This window comes from Cervus canadensis, chromosome 4 (genome assembly GCF_019320065.1).
Source record: "Cervus canadensis isolate Bull #8, Minnesota chromosome 4, ASM1932006v1, whole genome shotgun sequence".
Lineage (NCBI taxonomy): Eukaryota > Metazoa > Chordata > Mammalia > Artiodactyla > Cervidae > Cervus > Cervus canadensis.
Window position 1 is genome coordinate 14,299,665 of NC_057389.1, and position 20,724 is coordinate 14,320,388.

Genomic DNA, 20,724 nt, shown 5'->3' on the forward strand with positions numbered 1-20,724 from the left:
AGAAGCCGTGGAGGAGGAAATGGCAACCCACTCCAGTATTCTTGCCTGGAGAATCCCCAAGGACAGAGGAGCCTGGTGGGCTACAGTCCACGGGGTCACAAAGAGACGGACACGACCGAGCACAGCGCATCCAGAAAAAGAGAGGCCAGCCTGCAGCTGTGTCCTGCAGAGTCAGACCACAGTCCACAGCGCTTTACACACGGTGTGGACTGAAAAGGAAAATGCAGGTCTCGTCAATCTCATTTTCTAGGAGATAAATTAGAGGCAAAGAAAAGTGAAATAATTTGCCCCAAGCCAATGCACAGCAGAGTCCCATATAAACCTTGCCTGACTTTACTGTTTGATTTTATAGATAACCCTGGCTAAATCATGTGTGGCATACATTTTCAAATTCTGAGTGCATTTTAAATCTATTCCAAGATATCCAATCCTCCGCCTTCAATCTATTCACTTTTCAATCTGTGGCATCTAAGTATCTCTTATCAACACAAGAGAGTGAAGTGTACCCGTGGATGGGGCGGGGGGGGGGGGGTCTCAAGGTACATACAGGGAAAAACAAAACAGTTTAAAATTTGACTATTTTCATTTAAAGTTCATGTAAATTTTGCCATCATGCCTCCTGATACCTGCATTAGTTTGGAGGAAAATAAGCATGCCTTTTCTTTTCCAAAATCTAAGAAAAATGGATGTTTCATGGAGGATGGGCCATACTTTTGGGCCATCCTATGACTTTCCTTACCATCTAGCCTGCAGGGGGATAACAGTTCCCATTTTGAGAAGCAGGAAAATAAACATTTTTTTTTTTTTTTGCTTTCATTTCCATCTTATTGTTGCTGCAATTAGTTACCTGTGGCTTTAAGAGAAATAAGTACTAAAAATTCTGCGATAATATGGCTTCCAAACTGATTACTAACTCACTGCTAACTCTGTATTACTCTGAGTAGAAACAGCAGACCATTTCTTGTCTTACACGCTCAGGCTAGTCCCTTCAAAGGATCTAGGGGAGCTGCCCATAATTTTCCAGCAGGGCACATATACTCCTGAGAGGGCTTGTGAGACCCCCTCAAAGACCTCCCCTATCAATTCATGTAGGTGCCGTGACCACACATGATTTACTTGCTTCAAGAGGGTAGTGTTCATATGAAAAGTTGAGAGTAATGCTAATTCAAGGACTCATGGGAGTTTTATGTGCTTCATTCCAAACCTATAAATCCTGCTGGCAGGGTCTGAGTCCACCTACATTTTAATTTTCTTGATATTGACAGGAGGCCTTACACATGACAGGTGCTCGGTAACTGTATTGAACACAGGAGTTTTAAATTCATTTTTGGTGTCTTGCTCTCTTCTTTAGATGCACGCTCCTCTTCATAAAACGTCACACACGACGTGTTCAGTTTTACCGAATGACGGGTTATTTGGGGATGACAGCACTGGAGCTCCGAATGGTTGCACAGAGGCTGACCCGGGGAGGACGGGTCTTCGCTGAGCACATGTCTCTCATAAACAGACCTGACAAGCGTCAGGGCCCATGCACACGCCGTGCCTTTCACGTGTGCTCACCTTGTCAGCTGGTTCGGCAGACGCTGCGGCCACACCAGCAGGAACGGTGCTCTTGCCACCAGCGGAAATCTTGTCCTGGGACTTGGTCTAAAAGATCGACAGAACTCAGTTAACGCTGAATGACCATTTTCAAGATCATACATTTCAACCGTTATGTCTGAGTAACACAGAGCCTGCTTCCCCTCGTGGACATCTTGTAGAGAAGTGGTCACTAGCTTCTCCTGGTCATGATGCAAGGCGAGGCACATAGAGCTGGTCTCCAGAGCTTACGGAGGCCGTGCGGGTAACACACACAGGTGAAGTGGGCCAGGAAGGCTCACACCAGACTGTAGGGACTCAGTCAAGTGTTGCCATGGGAGCCCACTGCGGCCAGCGATTCCAATTTTTCAAGAGAAGCTAGAAACTATCATTTTATGTGAACTATTCTGATTATAATTGTTACCAGCTAATTAAAATTCGTTTTGATTACAGTAAGCCAAGTAAAATACACAAGAGGCTGCAGTCGGTGGGCCACGTGGCAATCCCGATACAAGATAGACTGTTGTAATCAGGATATATTGTTGTATACAAGATATGTGGTCTTCCAAGAGCTCACAATGAAAAAGTTCTTCTCATAGATGCTTATTCTTCTTATATATAACTCCTATTAGTTCTGGAAATACAAAATATATTTCTGATTTTTTGGCTCTGTAAGTTGATGTCTCCCGTAAATGCCTCAAAACTCTAAGACCTCCAGGTAAGGAGCAGATCATGCAGGGCATCTGAATTCCCACAGCCCATAAGGAGAGGGCTTCCCTTATAGCTCAGTTGGTAAATCATCTGCCTGCAATGTGGGAGACCCGGGTTCGATTCCTGGGTCGGGAAGATCCTCTGAAGAAGGAAATGGCAACCCACTCCAGTATTCTGGCCTGGAGAACCCCCATGGACAGAGGAGCCTGGCGGGCTACAGTCCACGGGGTCGCAAAGGTCAGACACGACTTGGCAACTAAACCGTCATGAGGAGGGGGGCCAGGAGGCAGCCTCAACTCCCGGCTTCCTCTCTGTAAGACACCAGAGCCTGCTCCCTCAAGGTCACAACTGGTCTCTGCTGGGCAGTGAGAGGGCATGATGGAACATCCCCCAGACCCGTCTGATGCTCTCCTCAGGCCTCACGGAGTCCCAAGTCTCCCCAAGGTTATTTGTAACACCAGTAAAGTGATAGCACAAAATCTGGACTATACTAGATATATTTGGCATAGCCCTCTAGAGTCGCCTACACACATCAGTGTAGGCAGAGGATCTGTATCTTATTCCCTAGCTGACATTAGTGTTTTCCCATCTATCCGCCTGGTAAAGAATCTGCCTGCCATGCCGGAGACCTGGGTTCAAGCCCTGGGTCAGGAAGATCCCCTGGAGAAGGAAATGGCAACCTACTCCAGGACTCTTGTCTGGAAAATCCCATGGACGGAGGAACCTGGTAGGTTACAGTCCATGGGGTCTCAGAGAGTTGGGCACGATTGAGAGACTTCACTTTCTTTCTTTCATCTGTCTGTCTGCTTTATTTACCTTTGGTTTTGTTGATTTCTCTGATGGTGGCTGCTCGCTTGGTTTGGAAACGGCTTTTTCCTTAGGAGCATGCTTGCTGCCGGTATCTGAGGAGTGCTTGGGTGGGCTTTTTGGCTGAAAACACACACACACCCCCCACTGGGTTAACAATATGACACATATTACTACTTTTCTCTGAGGAGTAGAAAGCAATTCATAACAGTTGTGTTTTATGTAGTCAATTATGAGAATTTAAATTAGTATGATATACCCGTGACAAATTTCACTTTGGGTACAAAATTTGAAACAATGCAATTCCTTGCTCCCAAATTCAGCTAGAATCACAGGAGCAAACTGCAATGCCTTCGGATGCCACACAGTGGTGCTATTTTAACAGGAAAACAAATAACTGCCATCTTAGGTAGGACTTAAGTGTTGAAAGATGAGAGTTCAGAATTTTATTCTTCACACAAATAAGGGAAGGAAAAAAAAAGGCTTCATCTTATGATATCAAGTCCTAATAATGATCACTTACCTCTGTGTGTTCCTTTGGCTTTACTTCTTGGGCTTTTTTCTCGTGAACCGCAGATGGCTGTCAATTTCAAAAGATAAAATTGCAATTACATTCTAGCCCATTGTTTTTGTATTTTGCAAATAAGCTCAGAAACAAAGATCCCAATTAGACCATTCTGCCTCTCTTGGGAAAGGCCCAGTGAGAGAAGTGGATATTGACGTCTGGTTGATAATAATCCTACCAACAGTCTGATAACGATAATTATAAAAAAACATCATGGAAAATGTAGTATTTCATCTGGAATGATTTTTCACATAGGTATGTATCTAAATTATACGCTGTTTTTCACAATTCATGTAGATCATTTGGTAACTGCCAAGTCCATCAACAGAAACATCAAAAAGATCACTCTGAACACTGAGTCTGTTTATAGGAGGATCCTACTCTAGAAATTAAAATTAATTAAGAAAAAAAAAAACTCCTTTCATAGGAGATGAACACTAAATTTTTTTCAGTTAAATGATTTACATAATCTCTTCTGTGTTACAAGTAGAGAAGACAGGTAACACCAGAAACCCAATTCTCTTGAGGCTGGGTAACCAAAAACATTTAAATTTGGGCTAGAAGACAACTTCCACCAGCTGCTGAATTATACTTCTATAGGCGACTATGAAATTAGCATCCTCAGGGGCCACCAAGAGGTCTTACCCAGAATCACACAAGCTTCATCTTTTACCCAGATGACCCTGACGCCCCCACCCCTGCCTGCACTTAAAGTACTCCAGCCCAAACCAACCACCTTTGTGCTTTCCCACAGGAAACCTTGCCATTGTATCTGAGCAACTGCTCAAGTGAGCTTGAGAGAAGTAACGAAGCACCTTACTGAAGAGAGACACTTGGCCCACCTGCCGACATTCTGGGTCCGTCTCCACGCGACGGGCATCGGCTTTCGGTCTAGACAGCCACGCGTCGGGAAAGGGAAGCTGTTCCCAAGGGCAAGTCAGAGCTGTATCCTGAGCAACTGACAACTATCCACCAACCGAGGTGAGATCACCACAGTAAACCCGGGCCTCTGAGGAGAGGCTGTCATCTTTAAGTCACCTGGGTGCTGGGTTCAAGGTGCTAGACACCTTGATTCTCCACGTCTCATCATCAATCAGATACTCATTACCCTTTATCCCTTGTCCTTTGTTCCTGTTTTTTTTTTTTTTTCCTTTTTCATTACTTCAGCTATAAATACTTAGATTTGAACAAAATGCTTTCTGAAGTAAACTGTTTTCATTTATATTATTCATCTTAACTATATATATATATATAGTTAACATTATTATTTTATATCCACTCTGTATAATCATGTTCAAAAGGGTAATCCAAAATTAGCTAGCTGACAATTTTTTTTTAACCATTCAGTAACCAATGTAGAAAATTAGTTATTCATTATTATTTCAGAGATTCCCAATAATTCTTTAGTTGACTTAAATCATTTACCTTAGATGATTGTGGCTTCTTCTCAGGCTCTGTTTTTACAGGCTAAATGCAGAAGAAAGAAAAAGAAGGGAAGGAAAAATAAACAGAGTTTATAAAGTTTATCATATATTTTCTTCAACTAAGGGAGCTAAAAGATAAGTTTTCTGTATTTATAAATAAAAGTGGTGTGAGTTAAGATTATTATGCTTTTCTTGGAATTGTAACTCTGCTACTTATGTGGCCATTCCACATGGCTTGTGAGATCCTGGTTCCCCAACCAGGGGTCAAATCTGTGTCCCCTCCAGGGGAAGCAGAGAGTCCTAACCACTGGACTGCCAGGGAATTCCCGGAATTGTAACTCTTTAGATAAATACTGAAGTACACCAATTAACAGTCTGCAGTCTGCTCTTACGACTGAGATGGCAATCTGCATCTTACTTCTGCGTGTATTACAGATATGTAGAGATTTATTACCATGAACATTGTAACTGACACATAACAAACAAACAAACAAACACCCTCATCCCTCAAAGCCACTGACATGACTGACCTCTTTAGGAGTGGAATATTCAGCACAGGTTTCAGCTGATGAGGTAAAAGAATGGGATGCTGACAGTGTTGAGAACATAGGCAGCAGTGAAGTTTATTTTTAGTGCCAGAATGTAAGTGATGGGTAACTAAGCCTACTAGAAGTCCCTGATGGGCCAAAGCGTTACAGAAGATGGTGAACTGAAATTATTAGCTCGTGCTAAGCAGCTGAAGTGACCATTAGTAAACACAGGTGTCCCCTGGTGCAATGAACCACATCACCTGCTTTTTGTGTCTTTTCTTGTGAGGAGAATGCGATCCTTCCAGCTGTTTGCTGCCTGGAATAGCCTAATGTAAGAGCACAACCCCAAGTGTGACTTTATTTTATCTGACAGTCAAGTAAGCAACACGAATTAATAGAGCTAAAGGTTTTTATCAAAAGTTTCCTGAATTTCGTCTGTACAATATTACAAGGGTTTGATCAAAAAGTGCATAGATTCTTTGTTGCACAATAAAAATCTAGTGATCAAATCTAAAGCTTGAGGAATGCTTCTGAAGAACTGGTTGTGATTCAGGGTCTTTAGTGGAGTATTTGACAATTTCACCCAACCAAAAGTTACCTGTGTCAAAAAAGACAATTCCTTAAGTGCACACATCCCTTCTCCATATAGGGAGGAAATGAAAACAAGAATAAAACTTGATGAAACAGTTTATGAACTTCTCCAAAGAAGAGATTAAAAATTAAGCCTGATGTTTCCTGCTATTTCTTTCCTTTTTATGTGCTTGGTGGTATCAGCACAAACTCCTATATCTTACTATATTATCTGAAGACACTGATGCCAAAACTCTTCTTAATTGATCAGGTCTTATGCTTCAGTAATGAAGGTACCTGTGCTCTTCACATAACAAACCCTTTCACGCCGGCACACTTATTGATTTGGAAAGAAAACAAAGTTCATGAACAAAGAAATGTTTTTAAAATTTAAAATTTTGTATCCTTTCAAACTGGATCCTTGTTAATGAGTTTCGATACTGGCAGCACTGCTTTTTTTAGTTTATACAAATGCAATCTATTAAATGGTTAACAAGGAAAACAAGCCAGCTGGTATTGTAGTGGCTTGAGTCTATCAATAGCTTCTAATTTGTAATTTGGCACTATGGCAATATTTTGCATGGAAGAACTCTACAATTAAGAATGTATAATCACAGAATCAAGTGGCTTCTAATGAAATATACGTTTTAATCAGTAATCACCAACACATCTCTTAAGTTTATTTTTGGTGGTGGTGAGGCTGATGGACATCACAACGATGACAATAATAACTGACGCTTATAGACAGCCCCTCAGTACAAGGGACTGTTCTGAACTCTCTGAGTCCTCACAATATTCCTATAAGAAAGGTATGGTGAGTATCATTATCATCGTCACCACCAGCATCCCCATTTCATGACACAAAGAATCACTTTGCTGTACATCTGAAACTAACACAACACCGTCAATCAACTATATGCTAACATAAAATAAAAACTAAGTTTAATTAAGTTTATAATTAAGTGAGGAGGAGTTTCCCAGTATCATAGCCAGCATGGAACCAGGAATAAAAGCCAAGCTGTCGGGCTCCAGTGTCCACTCCACAGACTCTCTAAGGGATCTCCCCTGATTAACCATGATCTGATCTTTCACCCTACACACCGCAGTGTGACTAACAAGTGTGAGCGACAAGAGAGAGAACTTAGACCTAGACGTACTGCCTCAGAGCTGGACTGACTTTCATTTGAAAGGTGCCGAACATGACCAAGATTTGATACAGGCTTTACCTTGCATTAACACCTTTTCTCTAAAAGCTATTTAGAGAAATATGCTCATAAAGTGCGCAAAAATCTCCATGAGGAGGCTAGTATAAATGTTATAGGCCATATATCAGAAGCACATGAAGGGAGGTGGAGGCAAGGTGGTGGAGTGGGAGGACATGAGCTCTCACGAACACACTAAAATCAAGTAACTGCTGAACAGCCATCAATAAAAACAAACAACAGCAACCATAAAAAACTAAATATATATAGCAATCAAACTGGCAAAAATTAAAAATAAGGAGAAAATATTAAAAGCATCAAGGGAAAAACAACATAAGTGGGCATAGAGGGAACATACCCCAAAATAATAAAGGCCATATATGACAAACCTACAGCTAACAACACACTCAACAGTGAAAAGCTGAAAGCAATTCCTCTAATATGAGGAACACCACAAAGATGTCCACTCTCACCACTTTTATTAAACATACTTTTGGAAGTCTAAGACATGGCAATCGGAGAAGAAAAAGAAATAAAAAGAACACAAATTGGAAAAGAAGAACTAAAAATGCCCTTGTTTGCAGGTGACATGATACTATATGCAGAAAATCCAAAAGATGCTTCCAGAAAACTACTAGAGCTCAGCAAGGAATCTGGTAAAGTTGCAGGATACAAAATTAGCACAGAGAAAACTGTTGCATTTCTATACACCAAGAATAAAAGATAAGGAGAAATTAAGCAAATGATCCCATTTATCATCACAACAAACAGAATAAAATACCTAGGAATAAACCTACTTCATGAGGCAAAAGACCTGTACTCTGAAAACCGTAAGACACTGATGAAAGAAACTGAAGATGACATAAACAAATGGGAAGATATACCACGTTCTTGGACAAGAAGAATCAATATTGTCAAAATGACTATACTACCCAAGACAATCAACAGACTCAATGCAATCTACAAAATAATGGCATTTTCCACAGACCTAGAACAAAAAATTTTAAAACCTGTATGGAGAAACAGAAGACCCCAAACAGCCAAAGCAAGCTTGAAAAAGAAAACTGGAGCTGGAGGAATCAGGCTCCCAGACTTCAGTCTCTACATCAAAGCTACAGTCAACAAACAACTATAAAAACAGAAATACATGAAAAGAGAAGTGCAGATCAATGGAGTAGGACAGAAATTCTGGAAATAAACTCACACACCTATGGTCAATTAATCTACAACAAAGGAGGCAGGACTATACCATGGAGAAAAGATAATCTCAAAAAGTGGTGCCAGGAAAACTGGACAACTACATGCAAAAGAATGAAGTTAGGAAATTCCATAATACCATGCACAAAATTAACTCAAAATGGGCTGAAGACACAAATACAAGACCAGATACTTATATAAAACTCTCAGAGGAAAACATAGGTAAAACACATTTTGACATAAATCACAGCGATATCTTTTTGGATCCATCCCCCAGAATAATAGGACTAAAAATGAAAATAAACAAATGGGGCCTAATTAAAAGCTTTCTTACATTAAAGAAAAGCACAAACAAAATAAAAAGACAATCTACAGAATGGGAGAAAATGTTTGCTAATGATGTGACTGACAGGGATTAATATCCAAAGTTTACAAACAGCTCATGCAACTCAATATTAAAATAAAAAAAAAGTTAAAAAAATGGGAAGAAGACCTAAATAACCATTTCTCTAAAGAAGACACACAAATGGGCCAAGAGGAACATCAAAAGGTGTGCAGCATCACTAGTTATTAGAGAAACGCAAATGAAAATTAAAATGAGATATCACCTTACACCAGTCAACATGGCCGTCATCAAAAAGTCTACAAACAAGAAATGCTAGAGAAGGTGTGAGAAAGGGAACCCTCCCATACTGTTGGTGGGAATGGAAATCAGTACAGCCACCATGGAGAACAGTATGGAGGGTCCTTAGAAAACTAAACAAAGAGCTACCATAAAATCCAGTAATCCCACTCCTAGGGATATGTCCAGAGAAAACCATCATTTAAAAGGATACGTGTATTCCAATGTTCACTGAAGCACTGTTTACAATAGCCAACACATGGAAGCAATCTATATGTCTACCAACAGATGAAAGGATAAAAAGATATACATAGAGAGGACTATTACTCAGCCATTAAAAAGAATGAGATAATGCCATTTGTGGCAGCATGGATAGACCTGGAGATTATTGGGCTAAGTGAACTAATTCAGACACAGAAAGACAAATATCATGATATCTCTCACATGGGGAATCTTTAAAAAATGATACAAAAGAACTTGTTTACAAAACAGGAACAGAAAAGAAGTTTATGGTTATTAAAGGGGGAAGGGGGGGCGATAAACTGGGAGTTTGGGTTTGACATATACACACTAGTATTTAAAATGTACAACCAACAAGGATCTTCTGGATCGTACAGGGAACTCTACTCAATATTCTGCAATAAATGGAAAAAGCATGTACACCGGAAACTAACACTATAAATCAACTGTGGGTGTGGGTGCTCAGTCGCTCAGTCGTGTCTGACTCTTTGCGACCCCATGGGCTGCAGCCCACCAGGCTCCTCTGTGGGATTATCCCTCCTTATGGGATTCTCCAGGCAAGAATACTGGAGTGGGTTGCCATTTCCTCCTCCAGAGCATCTTCCTGACCCAGGGATCAAGCTCCTGCATTGGCAGGCAGATTCTCTATCACTGAGTCACCTGGGAAGCCTACTACAATGTAAAATAAAAACAAAAACTAATTAAAATTTTAAAAAATTAAAGAAAGAAGCAATGAAGATAAGACGATTAATGAGAACAGTGTGACTGAAATTCACCAAGGACAGAAAATTAAGGCCAAAAGTGGTTCTGAGTCATCCACTGGTGCATCTTATTTTTGTTCCTCCCTCTCTTCCCTCTCCTACTGTTCTCTCTCTTCCCTCAGTCCACCTCTGTAGGAGTGCCAAGAATTCTCATGATTCACGCTCAGCAATGGCTGAAGCATTTGCTGACATTTACTCTGGAAAACAGGACACACTTGAAATAAGTATCGGCCCTTAAACTGAGAGTCAGCAGGGATGAATTATAATGAGGCATTGTGTCAAATGTGAACCAAAATAATAATAAAAAAAAAAGCAAAAAAAAAAAAAAGGAAATCCCATATTTCTGGCTCTCCTTTTTATCTCCTTACTTTAATTTTCACAGACTCTAAGTTCAATGAGAATTTTTTGGGGGCAGGGGGTAAATGTTTTTCCTACAGTCTTAAGATCATTTTAAAGATCAGATTTTCTGGTACTTTTTAAGATTAAGCTTGGTATAAAGAAGCAGTGACACCTAACAGGTGGTTAATCATGAATCAGATAACACATATTTTGAAAAAAATTAAGAAATTAACTACTAAATAAAAACATAACTTTACATTTAAAAATAAAAATGAGTGCTAAATGACATTGACTAAGGGCTTAGAGTTTGACAGTGTGTTTCAGGATATTTGCAATCTCCTTTAAATACAGTTCAAGATGATGCCACAGGATTACTAAACAGTACTAAATTATTATTAACAGGATTAAATTACGGCATAGAATCCTACTTGGGACAGTAAAGTAACAAGGAAAACACAAGGGAAATGTTGGTAATTTTGAACAAGGGAAATTTGATAATAATGGAGCTGGGGTAGCTCTTAAAAAGACATTGAAGAATATTAGCTCATGAGAAATAGTTGAGAGCATCTTGAAAAATGCTTCCTCTTTAATCTTCCATCCTAGAACATTCCCGAGAAACTCAGTTCGAGTCATGGTAAGTAGGTGACAGGGTTGAGGCCGCTCAGCCAACTCTTTAGAAATAGGCTTATTATTTTATGGAGCAATCCAACTGTAGGTCATTCTTTTATTTTTAATTCTGAAATTCCAAGAAATTATCAGAATACCCCAAGAACTCAACAACAGTTTATCAATAAGATGGTGACCCACAAGACTCAAATGTCAGAAAAAAACTTCAGAAAGTGCCTGAAATAACCAGAATCTATGTCACTTCTTTCTATGTTCATCTAGTGTAGACTTTCTCATTCTTGGATTTAGTTTTAAATGGTTAGGATAATAAAACCGTTTCAGTAAGAAATTAAGAATTTTTATTTCTGTCTAGATTCTGAGAAATGTACTTAGAGAAATTATCTTACAATTTAAAAAAACTCAAGTCTAGGACCAAAAGAACTCTCACTGACTACACTTTTGTAGATATTCTAAAATGATGTGTAAGTATATGGATGGTGTTTGATGCAAATATTGAAAGGAAAGCTGAGTTTTCAAAGACCTTCATTAGGAAGAAAATGTTTACTTCCATAACATAAGTTTCCTAGGACACACAACCTATCTGTCAAAGTCCCTATTCATTTTGCTTTACAAACGGAAGGGCGTTCACCCAAGTTGACCCTTGAAGACGCTCCACACCTTGGCTTCTGTGGGATTCATACTGGAAGACTTGCTGGCGGAGGCAGAGGAAGCAGCCACCTAGAAAGAAAACAAACAGGAGTTTGATTCTAGTTAACCTACAACCTGCTTTGTCCTCCAGCTCCTTTTAACCGTAGTAGTGTAGTAGTGTTAGTCACTCAACCGTGTCCGACTCTATGCAGCCTCATGAACTGTAGCCTGCCAGGCTCCTCTGTCCATGTAATTCTCCAGGCAAGAATACTGGAATAAGTTGCCATTCCCTCTCCGGAGGATCTTCCTGACCCAGGGATGGAACGCGGGTCTCTTGCATTGCAGGCAGATTCTTTACCAAATGAGTCATGGTGGAAGTCCCTTTAACCATATTTACTTTTAACTCTTCACCTTGGTTTTACCTCACCTAGAGTCCCACTCCCATAAAAGTTCAGTATGTGGTGTTGTCCAGTGGGTAAAAGCCTTTGTAATCACTCCAAATGGGTTCAAATTCGGGGTGTGCTACTTACTAAATAACTTCGGGCAAGCTACTTAAACTGTCTGATTTTTAGTTTCCCCTTAATTTTTCTTCCATAGGAAATAAAGACCTTCTAAGTTTATTGCTGCCTGGTAATTAAGTGCTCAATAACCTCAGACATGCAGATGATACCATCCTTATGGCAGAAAATGAAGTGGAACCAAAGAGCCTCTTGATGAAGGCAAAAGAGGAGAGTGAAAAAGTTGGCTTAAAACTCAACATTCAGAAAACTAAGATCAAGGCATCCAGTTCCATCACTTCATGGCAAATAGTTGGGGAAACAATGGGAACAGTGACAGACTATTTTCTTGGGCTCCAAAATCACTGCAGATAGTGACTGCAGCCATGAAATTGAAAGACACTTGCTCCTTGGAAGAAGAGCTATGACAAACCTAGACAGCATATTAAAGAGCAGAGATTACGTTGCTGACAAAGGTCCGTCTAGTCAAAGCTATGGTTTTTCCAGTGGTCATGTATGGATGTGAGAGTTGGACCAGAAAGAAGGTTGAGTGCCAAAGAATTGCTGCTTTTGAACTGTGGTGTTGGAGAAGACTCTTGAGAGTCCCTTGGACTGCAAGGAGATCCAACCAGTCCACCCTAAAGGAAAGCAGTCCTGAATATTCATTGGAAGGACTGATACTAAAACTGAAGCTCCAATCCTTTGGCCACCTGATGTGAAAAGCCGACTCACTGGAAAAGACCCTGATGCTGGGAAAGATTGAAGGTGGGAGGAGAAGGGGACAACAGAGGATGAGATGGTTGGATGGCATTATTGACTCAATGGACATGAGTTTGAGTAAGCTCCTGGAGTTGGTGATGGACAGGGAAGCCTGGCGTGCTGCAGTCCATGGGGTCGCAAAGAGTTGGACATGACTGAGTGACTGAACAACAACAAAATATCATTCTAATTTGTTTGTATTATTTTCAGAAAGAACACAGACTTGGAAACACAGAATTTTGTTCAAATGCCAGCTTTCCCCATTACTAGCTCTGTGATTTTGGGTCTTAACTTTTCCAAATATATAAAAGGGGGCCTATAGTACCTATTTTTCAGGGTTGCATGTATTTGAGATAATGTGGGTAAAATGCCTGGCACTGTAGGTGCTCAGAAAATTGCTGGTGCCTTATCCCTAAGGTATTATACAAGACAGAAGAAGAGGCACAGCTCTGGGAAACAGACTCAGGTAGATCAGAACTGGAGGGCAAAACAGACTCCTCCCTGAGGGGCAAAAGTGATAAATGGTAACTGAAGTATTCAAGAAACCCCATTCCTAGTGGTGTGGTGTCAGTCCCTGCAAACTAATCACGGAAGCAGGGCAACCTGCATGGTACTGAGAACTATGTACTCTAGACTTAACTTGTATTACCTTGGCTAATATTAAACACACAATTACTATCTTTGAGAATTCCAACTCAGGCTCATGTAAACCTCCTTAACATGTGAGTCTACTGGGTTTTAGACTCCAGGGGTTCCATCTGGCACAGCTGCCTTCTTAAGTAACTGGTTGTCTTTCTACCAACCAGTTCTCTACCAACAGCACCCGGAGCCCCGGGCCTGAGGGCTGGCCTGGAGCCACGTTCAAGGCTGAGTCCCCAGGCAGGATGCGCCCATGCCTACTGGTCCCCAGCTCCCCTAGCTCAGATACACCACTCTCAAGGTGACTGCGTGAACCCCCAGTAACCCACGGTGTGTGAACACAATCACTTCTCATACTGACCTCACTTCATGTCGGACAGCATGGTACTTACAGTTAAATTGCCACAATTGACAGATCAAAGCCCAAAGCTTTATTGTACTGATTTTTCAAACACAGTTATATAAACTTAATTATTCCTGAGCACCCTTAGGCACCAATTGGGCACCCCCACTCCAAAGCGCACACATACACACACACACACACACACAGATATACCTGGTCCCTGTGGCAGGCACGCACTGCATCCCTTCCCTTCCCTTCAGGATAAGGAACTGAAGGATGTATCAAAGCAGATTTTCCCCCATAAAACTAGCAAATAAATATGTGAATATTTAGTTTTCCATGAGAACTTTTTTTAATATGTGGGAATTAACACATCCTTTTGGCTTCCCCAGAGGCTCAGTGGTAAAGAATCCGCCTGCCAATGCAGAAGACAAGGGTTTGATCCCTGGGTCACAAAGATCCCCTGGAAAAGGAAATGGCTACTCACTCCAGTATTCTTTCCAGGAGAATCCCATGGACAGAGGGGCCTGGTGGGCTACAGTCCATGGGGTTGCAAAGAGTCAGACACGACTGAGCAACTAAGAGTTTCACTTTCACTATCTATATATTAATGACTGTCCTTCCACAGGTAGAATTGGTTGTACAAATTTCTATTCAAACTCAAGCTCCACTTAACTATGTCCCACTCCTTCAATGATTTCTCTCAGCCATCTAAAACCACCCAAGACCAAACACTCCACACGGAAGCACTTTTTAAGCTGCAGATCTTTGGGTGGACAGTCGCTTATTATAAACATCCAAATTTATTAAAACTTTCTTGCAATTCCATAGCCTTGGGTTTTCTAGTCTGCCTTACTGCTTTATTAAGCAATAGCTGGAAGGGATCCTTAAATCCTAGAAAGGAGAAGACCTTCAAAGGCTCACCAAGAACAGTAAAATCTCCGTGGAATGCCTATAAATAAGCATGGAGCAGACTGTAATGGGAACTGAACTGCAGCCTTGGCTGCACCTGTTTTCAGCATAGATTCCTCCCTTAGAGTTTTATCCCACCCCTAGGGCATTAAATATTTTGAAACTAAAAGAGGAAAACCAATTCATGGGGGCTGGAAATGAAAATAATCCCACCCTGTTAAGGGCTGGTTCAACTCTGGCTAACTGTGGTGTGTTTAATTTTTATTCTATTTGTAAGACAAGAAACGTTTACTATCTGTTACCTCCACTGAGGGATTATATACACTTTCAATTTAAATCCTCTATATGGTTTGAATTTCCGATCATAGGTGTGAATAACTTAAAATTCAAAAATTTTGAAGAGTTAATCCATAATTCTTTCAAGAACCTTAGAGAAAAACTTTGAATATGGAGGTTTTAAACAGATGAGGAAAATGGGATCTCATAAAGATTAAGTAAGAGTTTACTGGCTCGATAAACATTTATTCAGAACATAGTTTGTGTTAAGTATGTGTGAAATGATGGGAAACTGTCAGACATGTCCCTGACCTTGTGAAAGTTACAGCCTGGTCAGAGATGATACTAATAGAATAACAACTTCAATCCCACTTCTGGGTATGCATCTGGATTAAATTATATTTAAAAAGAAACATGAACCCCTGTGTTCACAGCAGCACCATTTATAATAGGCAGACATGGAAACAACATATACACCCCACATCTTCTTTATCCATTCTTTTCAATGGACATTAGGTTGTCTCTGTGTATATGTATATATACATATAGAGAGAATGGAATATTACTTGGCCATAAAAAAGAATGAAATAATGATATTTGCAGCAACATGGATGGACCCAGAGATTACCATACTAAGTGAAGTAAGTCAGAAAGAGAAAGACGAACACTGTATGATACCACTTATGTGTGGAATCTAAAATATGGCACAAATGAACGCATCAATGAAACAGAAACAGACTCACATAGAGAACACTCCTGTGGTCACCTACAGGGTGAGGGGTGGGGACCATCTGATGCACATACTATATACAGAATGCATAAACAAGGTCCTTCCCTGGTGGCTCAGACCGTAAAGAATCTGCCTGCGATGCAGGAGACCTAGGTTAGATCCCTGGGTTGGGAAGATCCTCTGGAGAAGGAAATGGCAACCCACTCCACTATTCTTGCCTGGAGAATTCTACATATAGAGTAGCCTTATTAGGCTACATGGGTTTGCAAAGAGTCAGACACCACAGAGCAACTAACACTCTTCTGTATAGCACAGGTAACTATATTCAACATCCTGTTATAAACCATAATGGAAAAGAATATGTATTGCTGTTGTTGTTCAGTCGTTCAGTCATGTCCGACTCTTTGCGACCCCAAGAACTACAGCACGCCAGGCTTCCCTGTCCTTCACTAACTCCCAGAGCTTGCTCAAACTCATGTCGATTGAGTCAATAATGCCATCCAACCCATCTCATCCTCTGTCGTCCCGTTTTCCTTTTGCCCTCCATTTTCCCCAGAATCAAGGTCTTTCCCAATGAGTCAGTTCTTCCCATCAGGTGGCCAAAGGATTGGAGCTTCAGTTTTAGCATCAGTCCTTCCAACGAATATTCAGGATCGATTTCCTTTAGGATGGACTAATTGGATCTCCTTGCAGTCCAAGGGACTCTCAAGAGTCTTTTCCAACATCACAGGTCAGAAGCATCGATTCTTCAGCACTCAGCCTTCTTTCTGGTCCAACTCTCACATCTATACAGGACTACTGGAGAAACCATAGCTTCGACTAGATGGACCTTTGTAGGCAAAGTGATGTCCCTGCTTTTCAATATGCTGTCTAGGTTTGTCACATGTACACACATGTATAACTGAACAAACTTGCTATACAGCAGAAATTAACACATTGTAAATCAACTATACTTCGATAAAACAAATTTAAAAAAAGAATCATCACTTTAGTAACTACTTGTGGTAAGTGCTATAAAGGAAAATCACAGGGTCCAATGAGAACACAGACTAAGGCAACCAGATCTAGTTGAGGAGACAGTCAGGACAGGTGAGGCTGAGGACGTAACACCTGACATGGAGACCGAAGGATAAGCGGGCATCACCAGACAAGAGGTGGGGAGGCCCATCTGAGCGGTCTGCTTTCTAAACCACTGCCCCTGCTGCAGGGTCTACCACCCAGTGGCTCCTAACACCAGGGGACAGCCAGATTTAAAGCCATACCAGTGCGCAAATACCAAAATCTCTCTGCGGGAGCAGGACTGTGTATCAGACTCGACTGCAGCCTTAACCGTGCTCTCCCTCCTAAATGACCCATGTAAATCTCTTGACATACATACAGAGTATTACTATATATAATCTTAAATTAATGTATAAATCAAAGTAACAGCAGAGAAAACGTAATTATTTTCCAACTACCCACTCAGCAACTGTTTAAAGAGCAACGAGCCTGGGGCCGAGGCTACACAACGAATAAATCACCATCACAGCTTTGAAAAAGTTCATAATAAACAGACAATAAGCAGTCTGTGCAACAGGCATCTAGCAGATTTAGTTACAGCTTAAATGCTCTAACAGGCATGGAGAAAATCCTATGGCACCGGACAAATGTTTTGGTTCTATGTCAGTTGTAGGCCCACCTGAAATAATCTTACTGGGTTATCAAACACCATTAAAATGAGCAATTATTGATAAACGAAAGTAACTGCAGCCATAAAAAATTAACGTTTACTCCTGCACTTATCCAGTTCAGCATCTCATGTTCTGGCATTATTCAACAAAACCTCTTTAGATTTATTTGTTCACCTGCTACAGTAAGAATTTTGGAAGTTTACTGCTGGAAATGATGAGAGAGATGAAGGGGAGATGGTATGTTTTTCAGATCCTTCAGAAATAGAAACCGATTTTCTTGTTCACATATATTTGGCAAAGGTCTCCCTGACTCCAGCCGTTTGGCTCTCTTACCCATTGTGGCCACGTGACTCCTCCTACGTGTCACTCTCATGCCTCCCTCTAAAGTAGATGCAGTGACCATGACTCCTGTAAACCACTGTATCACAAAGAAAGCCCTTCTCTTGCCTTTAAAGACCCCCAGTCTCCAATCCCAACCATCTCCCAGCACAGAACATCTCCAGGCAGCAAGCCCATCCCTTTCTCAGAGCACACCTCACTCATCTCTCCCTTTTACATTTTTTCCTTCACAAAAGTGCAACTGGTTGGGATGTTTCTCTTCCCCAAATACCCAAATCCTATATGCCTTTCTTTCAGGTACACCTCACTAGCATCAGCCCTGACATTGTAACATCCAAACCACCGCAATCCAAAGTGGGCTTCCATCCATCTTTGTTAATCCCCACTTGCTTACTCAAAGTACCTTACTGCTGCTGTTTGTTGTCGAGTAGCTAAGTTGTGTCTGAATCTTTGTGACCCCACGGACTGTAGCATGTCAGGCTTCCCTGTCTTTCATTATCTCCTGGAGTTTGCTCAAACTCATGTCCACTGAGTCAGTGATGCCATCCAACCATCTCATCCTCTGTCGTCCCCTTCTCCTCCTGCCCTCAATCTTTCCCAGCATCAGGGTCTTTCCCAATGAATCGACTCTTTGCATCAACTGGCCAAAGTATTGGAGCTTCAGCTTCAGCACCGGTCCTTCCAGTGACTATTTAGGGTTGATTTCCTTTAGAATTGACTGGTTTGATCTCCCTGCAGTCCAAGGGACTCTCAAGAGTCCTCTCTAGCACCACAATTCGAGAGCTCAGCACCAATTCTTTGGTGCTCAGCCTTCTCTATGGTCCAGCTTGCACATTCGTACATGACTTCTTGAAAAACCATAGCTTTGACTATGTGGACTTTTGTTGGCAAAGTGATGTCTCTGCTTTTTAATATGTTGTGTGGGTTTGTCATAGCTTTTCTCCCAAGGAGCATCTTCTAATTCCATGGCTGCAGTCACCATCCACATTGATTTTGGAGCCCAAGAAAATAGAATCTGTCACTGTTTCCACTTTTCCCCTTCTATTTGCCATGAAGTGATGGGACCGGATGCCATGATCTTAGTTTTTTGAATGTTCAGGTTCAAGCCAACGTTTTCACTGTCCTCTTTCATCCTTATCAAGAGGCTCTTTAGTTTTCTTTACTTTCTGCCATAAGGGTGGTATCATCTGCATATCTGAGGCTGATACTTCTTCTGGCAATCTTGATTCCAGCTTGCGATTCATTCAGCCTGGCATTTCACATAATATACTCTGCATATGTTAAATGAGAAGGGTGACAATCTACATACAGCCTTGACATATTCTTTTTCCAATTTTGAACCAGTCAGTTGTTCCATGTCCAGTTCTAACTGTTGCTTCTTGACCCACTTACAGGTTTCTCAGGAGACAGGAAAGGTGGTCTGGTACTCCCATCTCTTCAACAGTTTCCCACAGTTTGTTGTGATCTACACAGTCAAAACCTTTAGCATAGTCAATGAACTAGAGTGGATAATTTTCTGGAACTCCCTTGCCTTCTCCATGATCCAATAAATGTTGGCAATTTGATCTCTGGTTCCTCTGCCTTTTCTAAACCCAGCTTGTACATTTGGAGGTTCTCTGTTCACATTCTGCTGAAGCCTAACTTGAAGGATTTTGAGCATTACCTTAGTAGCGTGTGAAATGAGCCCAATTACAGTAGTTTGAACATTGTTTGGCATTGCCTTTCCTTGGGATTGGAATGAAAACTGACCTTTCCCAATCCTGTGGCCACTGCTGGGTTTTCCAAATTTGCTAACATATTGACTGCAACACTTTCACAGCATCATCTTTTCAGATTTTAAATAGCTCAGCTGGAATTCCATCAGCTCCACTAGCTTTGTTTGTACATAGTCCCTTATACGAACAGATAATGACATAATTGCGTCTGGAGGTGTCTCCTCCACCACCTTGGGGTCCGTTTAAAAGATCAGCACTGGGTATACTCATCTACTGACCCTACTCTTACTCAAGGCAGGTCTCTGTCCAAGGCTTTCCCTAGATTCTGCAGGGTGCCTCATGAGGCTGCAGGAAAAGAAGCAAGACGTGGGATCAAGCCAACCATCACGTGATGCTAGGTGTGAGTGGCCTCGTCACGGGTCCCAGCTGAGACAGCAAGGGCTTCTTCAGGAGGGGTGGTGTCCTAGACAGCTGACTCATTCACTCTTCTGCCAGGAAGGGCGGTTGATGAAAACATCAATCCCTTGACTCTCTACTTCTCCGTCTCCCACGGCACAGTCTTTTCACTTGCTTGGGCCCCTATCAGCTTCTTTCTGGACACTGTCAGCGGGTTCACGGGGACCCTCAGTCTCTCCCCCCGGCTCTCTCCGCCTCCCCATGATCGCCCTCCCTGCCCTCAGCTCAGTGCAGAGAGTGCACCCAGAGGATGCCAGCAGATGAGTCAAAGGCCACGCCTCACCCCAGACCTGGCTTCCTCTCCCCACCCCTCACTGCCAGCGTGCCCAGTCACCCTTCCCACCCGAGCTGCCTTTGTTTGGGGAGGTGATGAAGATCGCCGGCCCAAGTCTGTGCCAGCCTTCCCCACTGGACAGTCCATCTGCAGTTTCACTCTGAATCACTGACCGTCCTCTCCCCCAGGGCTACTGTGACCTGGAGAGCTGCAGGGCCAATGCCCAGCCCTCTGACCTGTTTCCTTCTGGAAGCCTCTTCCACTTGGCTCCATTCTGCTCTGAGTTCTTTAGTATGTAGTCACCAACCCTCTGC

At 41.7% G+C, this 20,724-nt stretch overlaps 1 protein-coding gene across 11 annotated transcripts in view; it reads right to left on the reverse strand.

The window, feature by feature from the left end:
* CAST (calpastatin) overlaps positions 1–20,724 on the reverse strand; it is a 123,849-nt gene that overhangs the window by 41,334 nt on the left and 61,791 nt on the right. For 9 of the 11 annotated variants that reach the window (XM_043464599.1, XM_043464600.1, XM_043464598.1 and 6 more), the window contains 6 exons: positions 11,831–11,890; positions 5,876–5,941; positions 5,087–5,128; positions 3,620–3,676; positions 3,106–3,219; positions 1,561–1,647 (listed from right to left, as the gene is read on the reverse strand). In XM_043464599.1, coding sequence (XP_043320534.1) covers positions 1,561–1,647; positions 3,106–3,219; positions 3,620–3,676; positions 5,087–5,128; positions 5,876–5,941; positions 11,831–11,890 — 426 coding nt within the window. The remainder of the gene's footprint in view (positions 1–1,560; positions 1,648–3,105; positions 3,220–3,619; positions 3,677–5,086; positions 5,129–5,875; positions 5,942–11,830; positions 11,891–20,724) is intronic. The other 2 variants (XM_043464602.1, XM_043464604.1) reach the window with 1 other exon arrangement.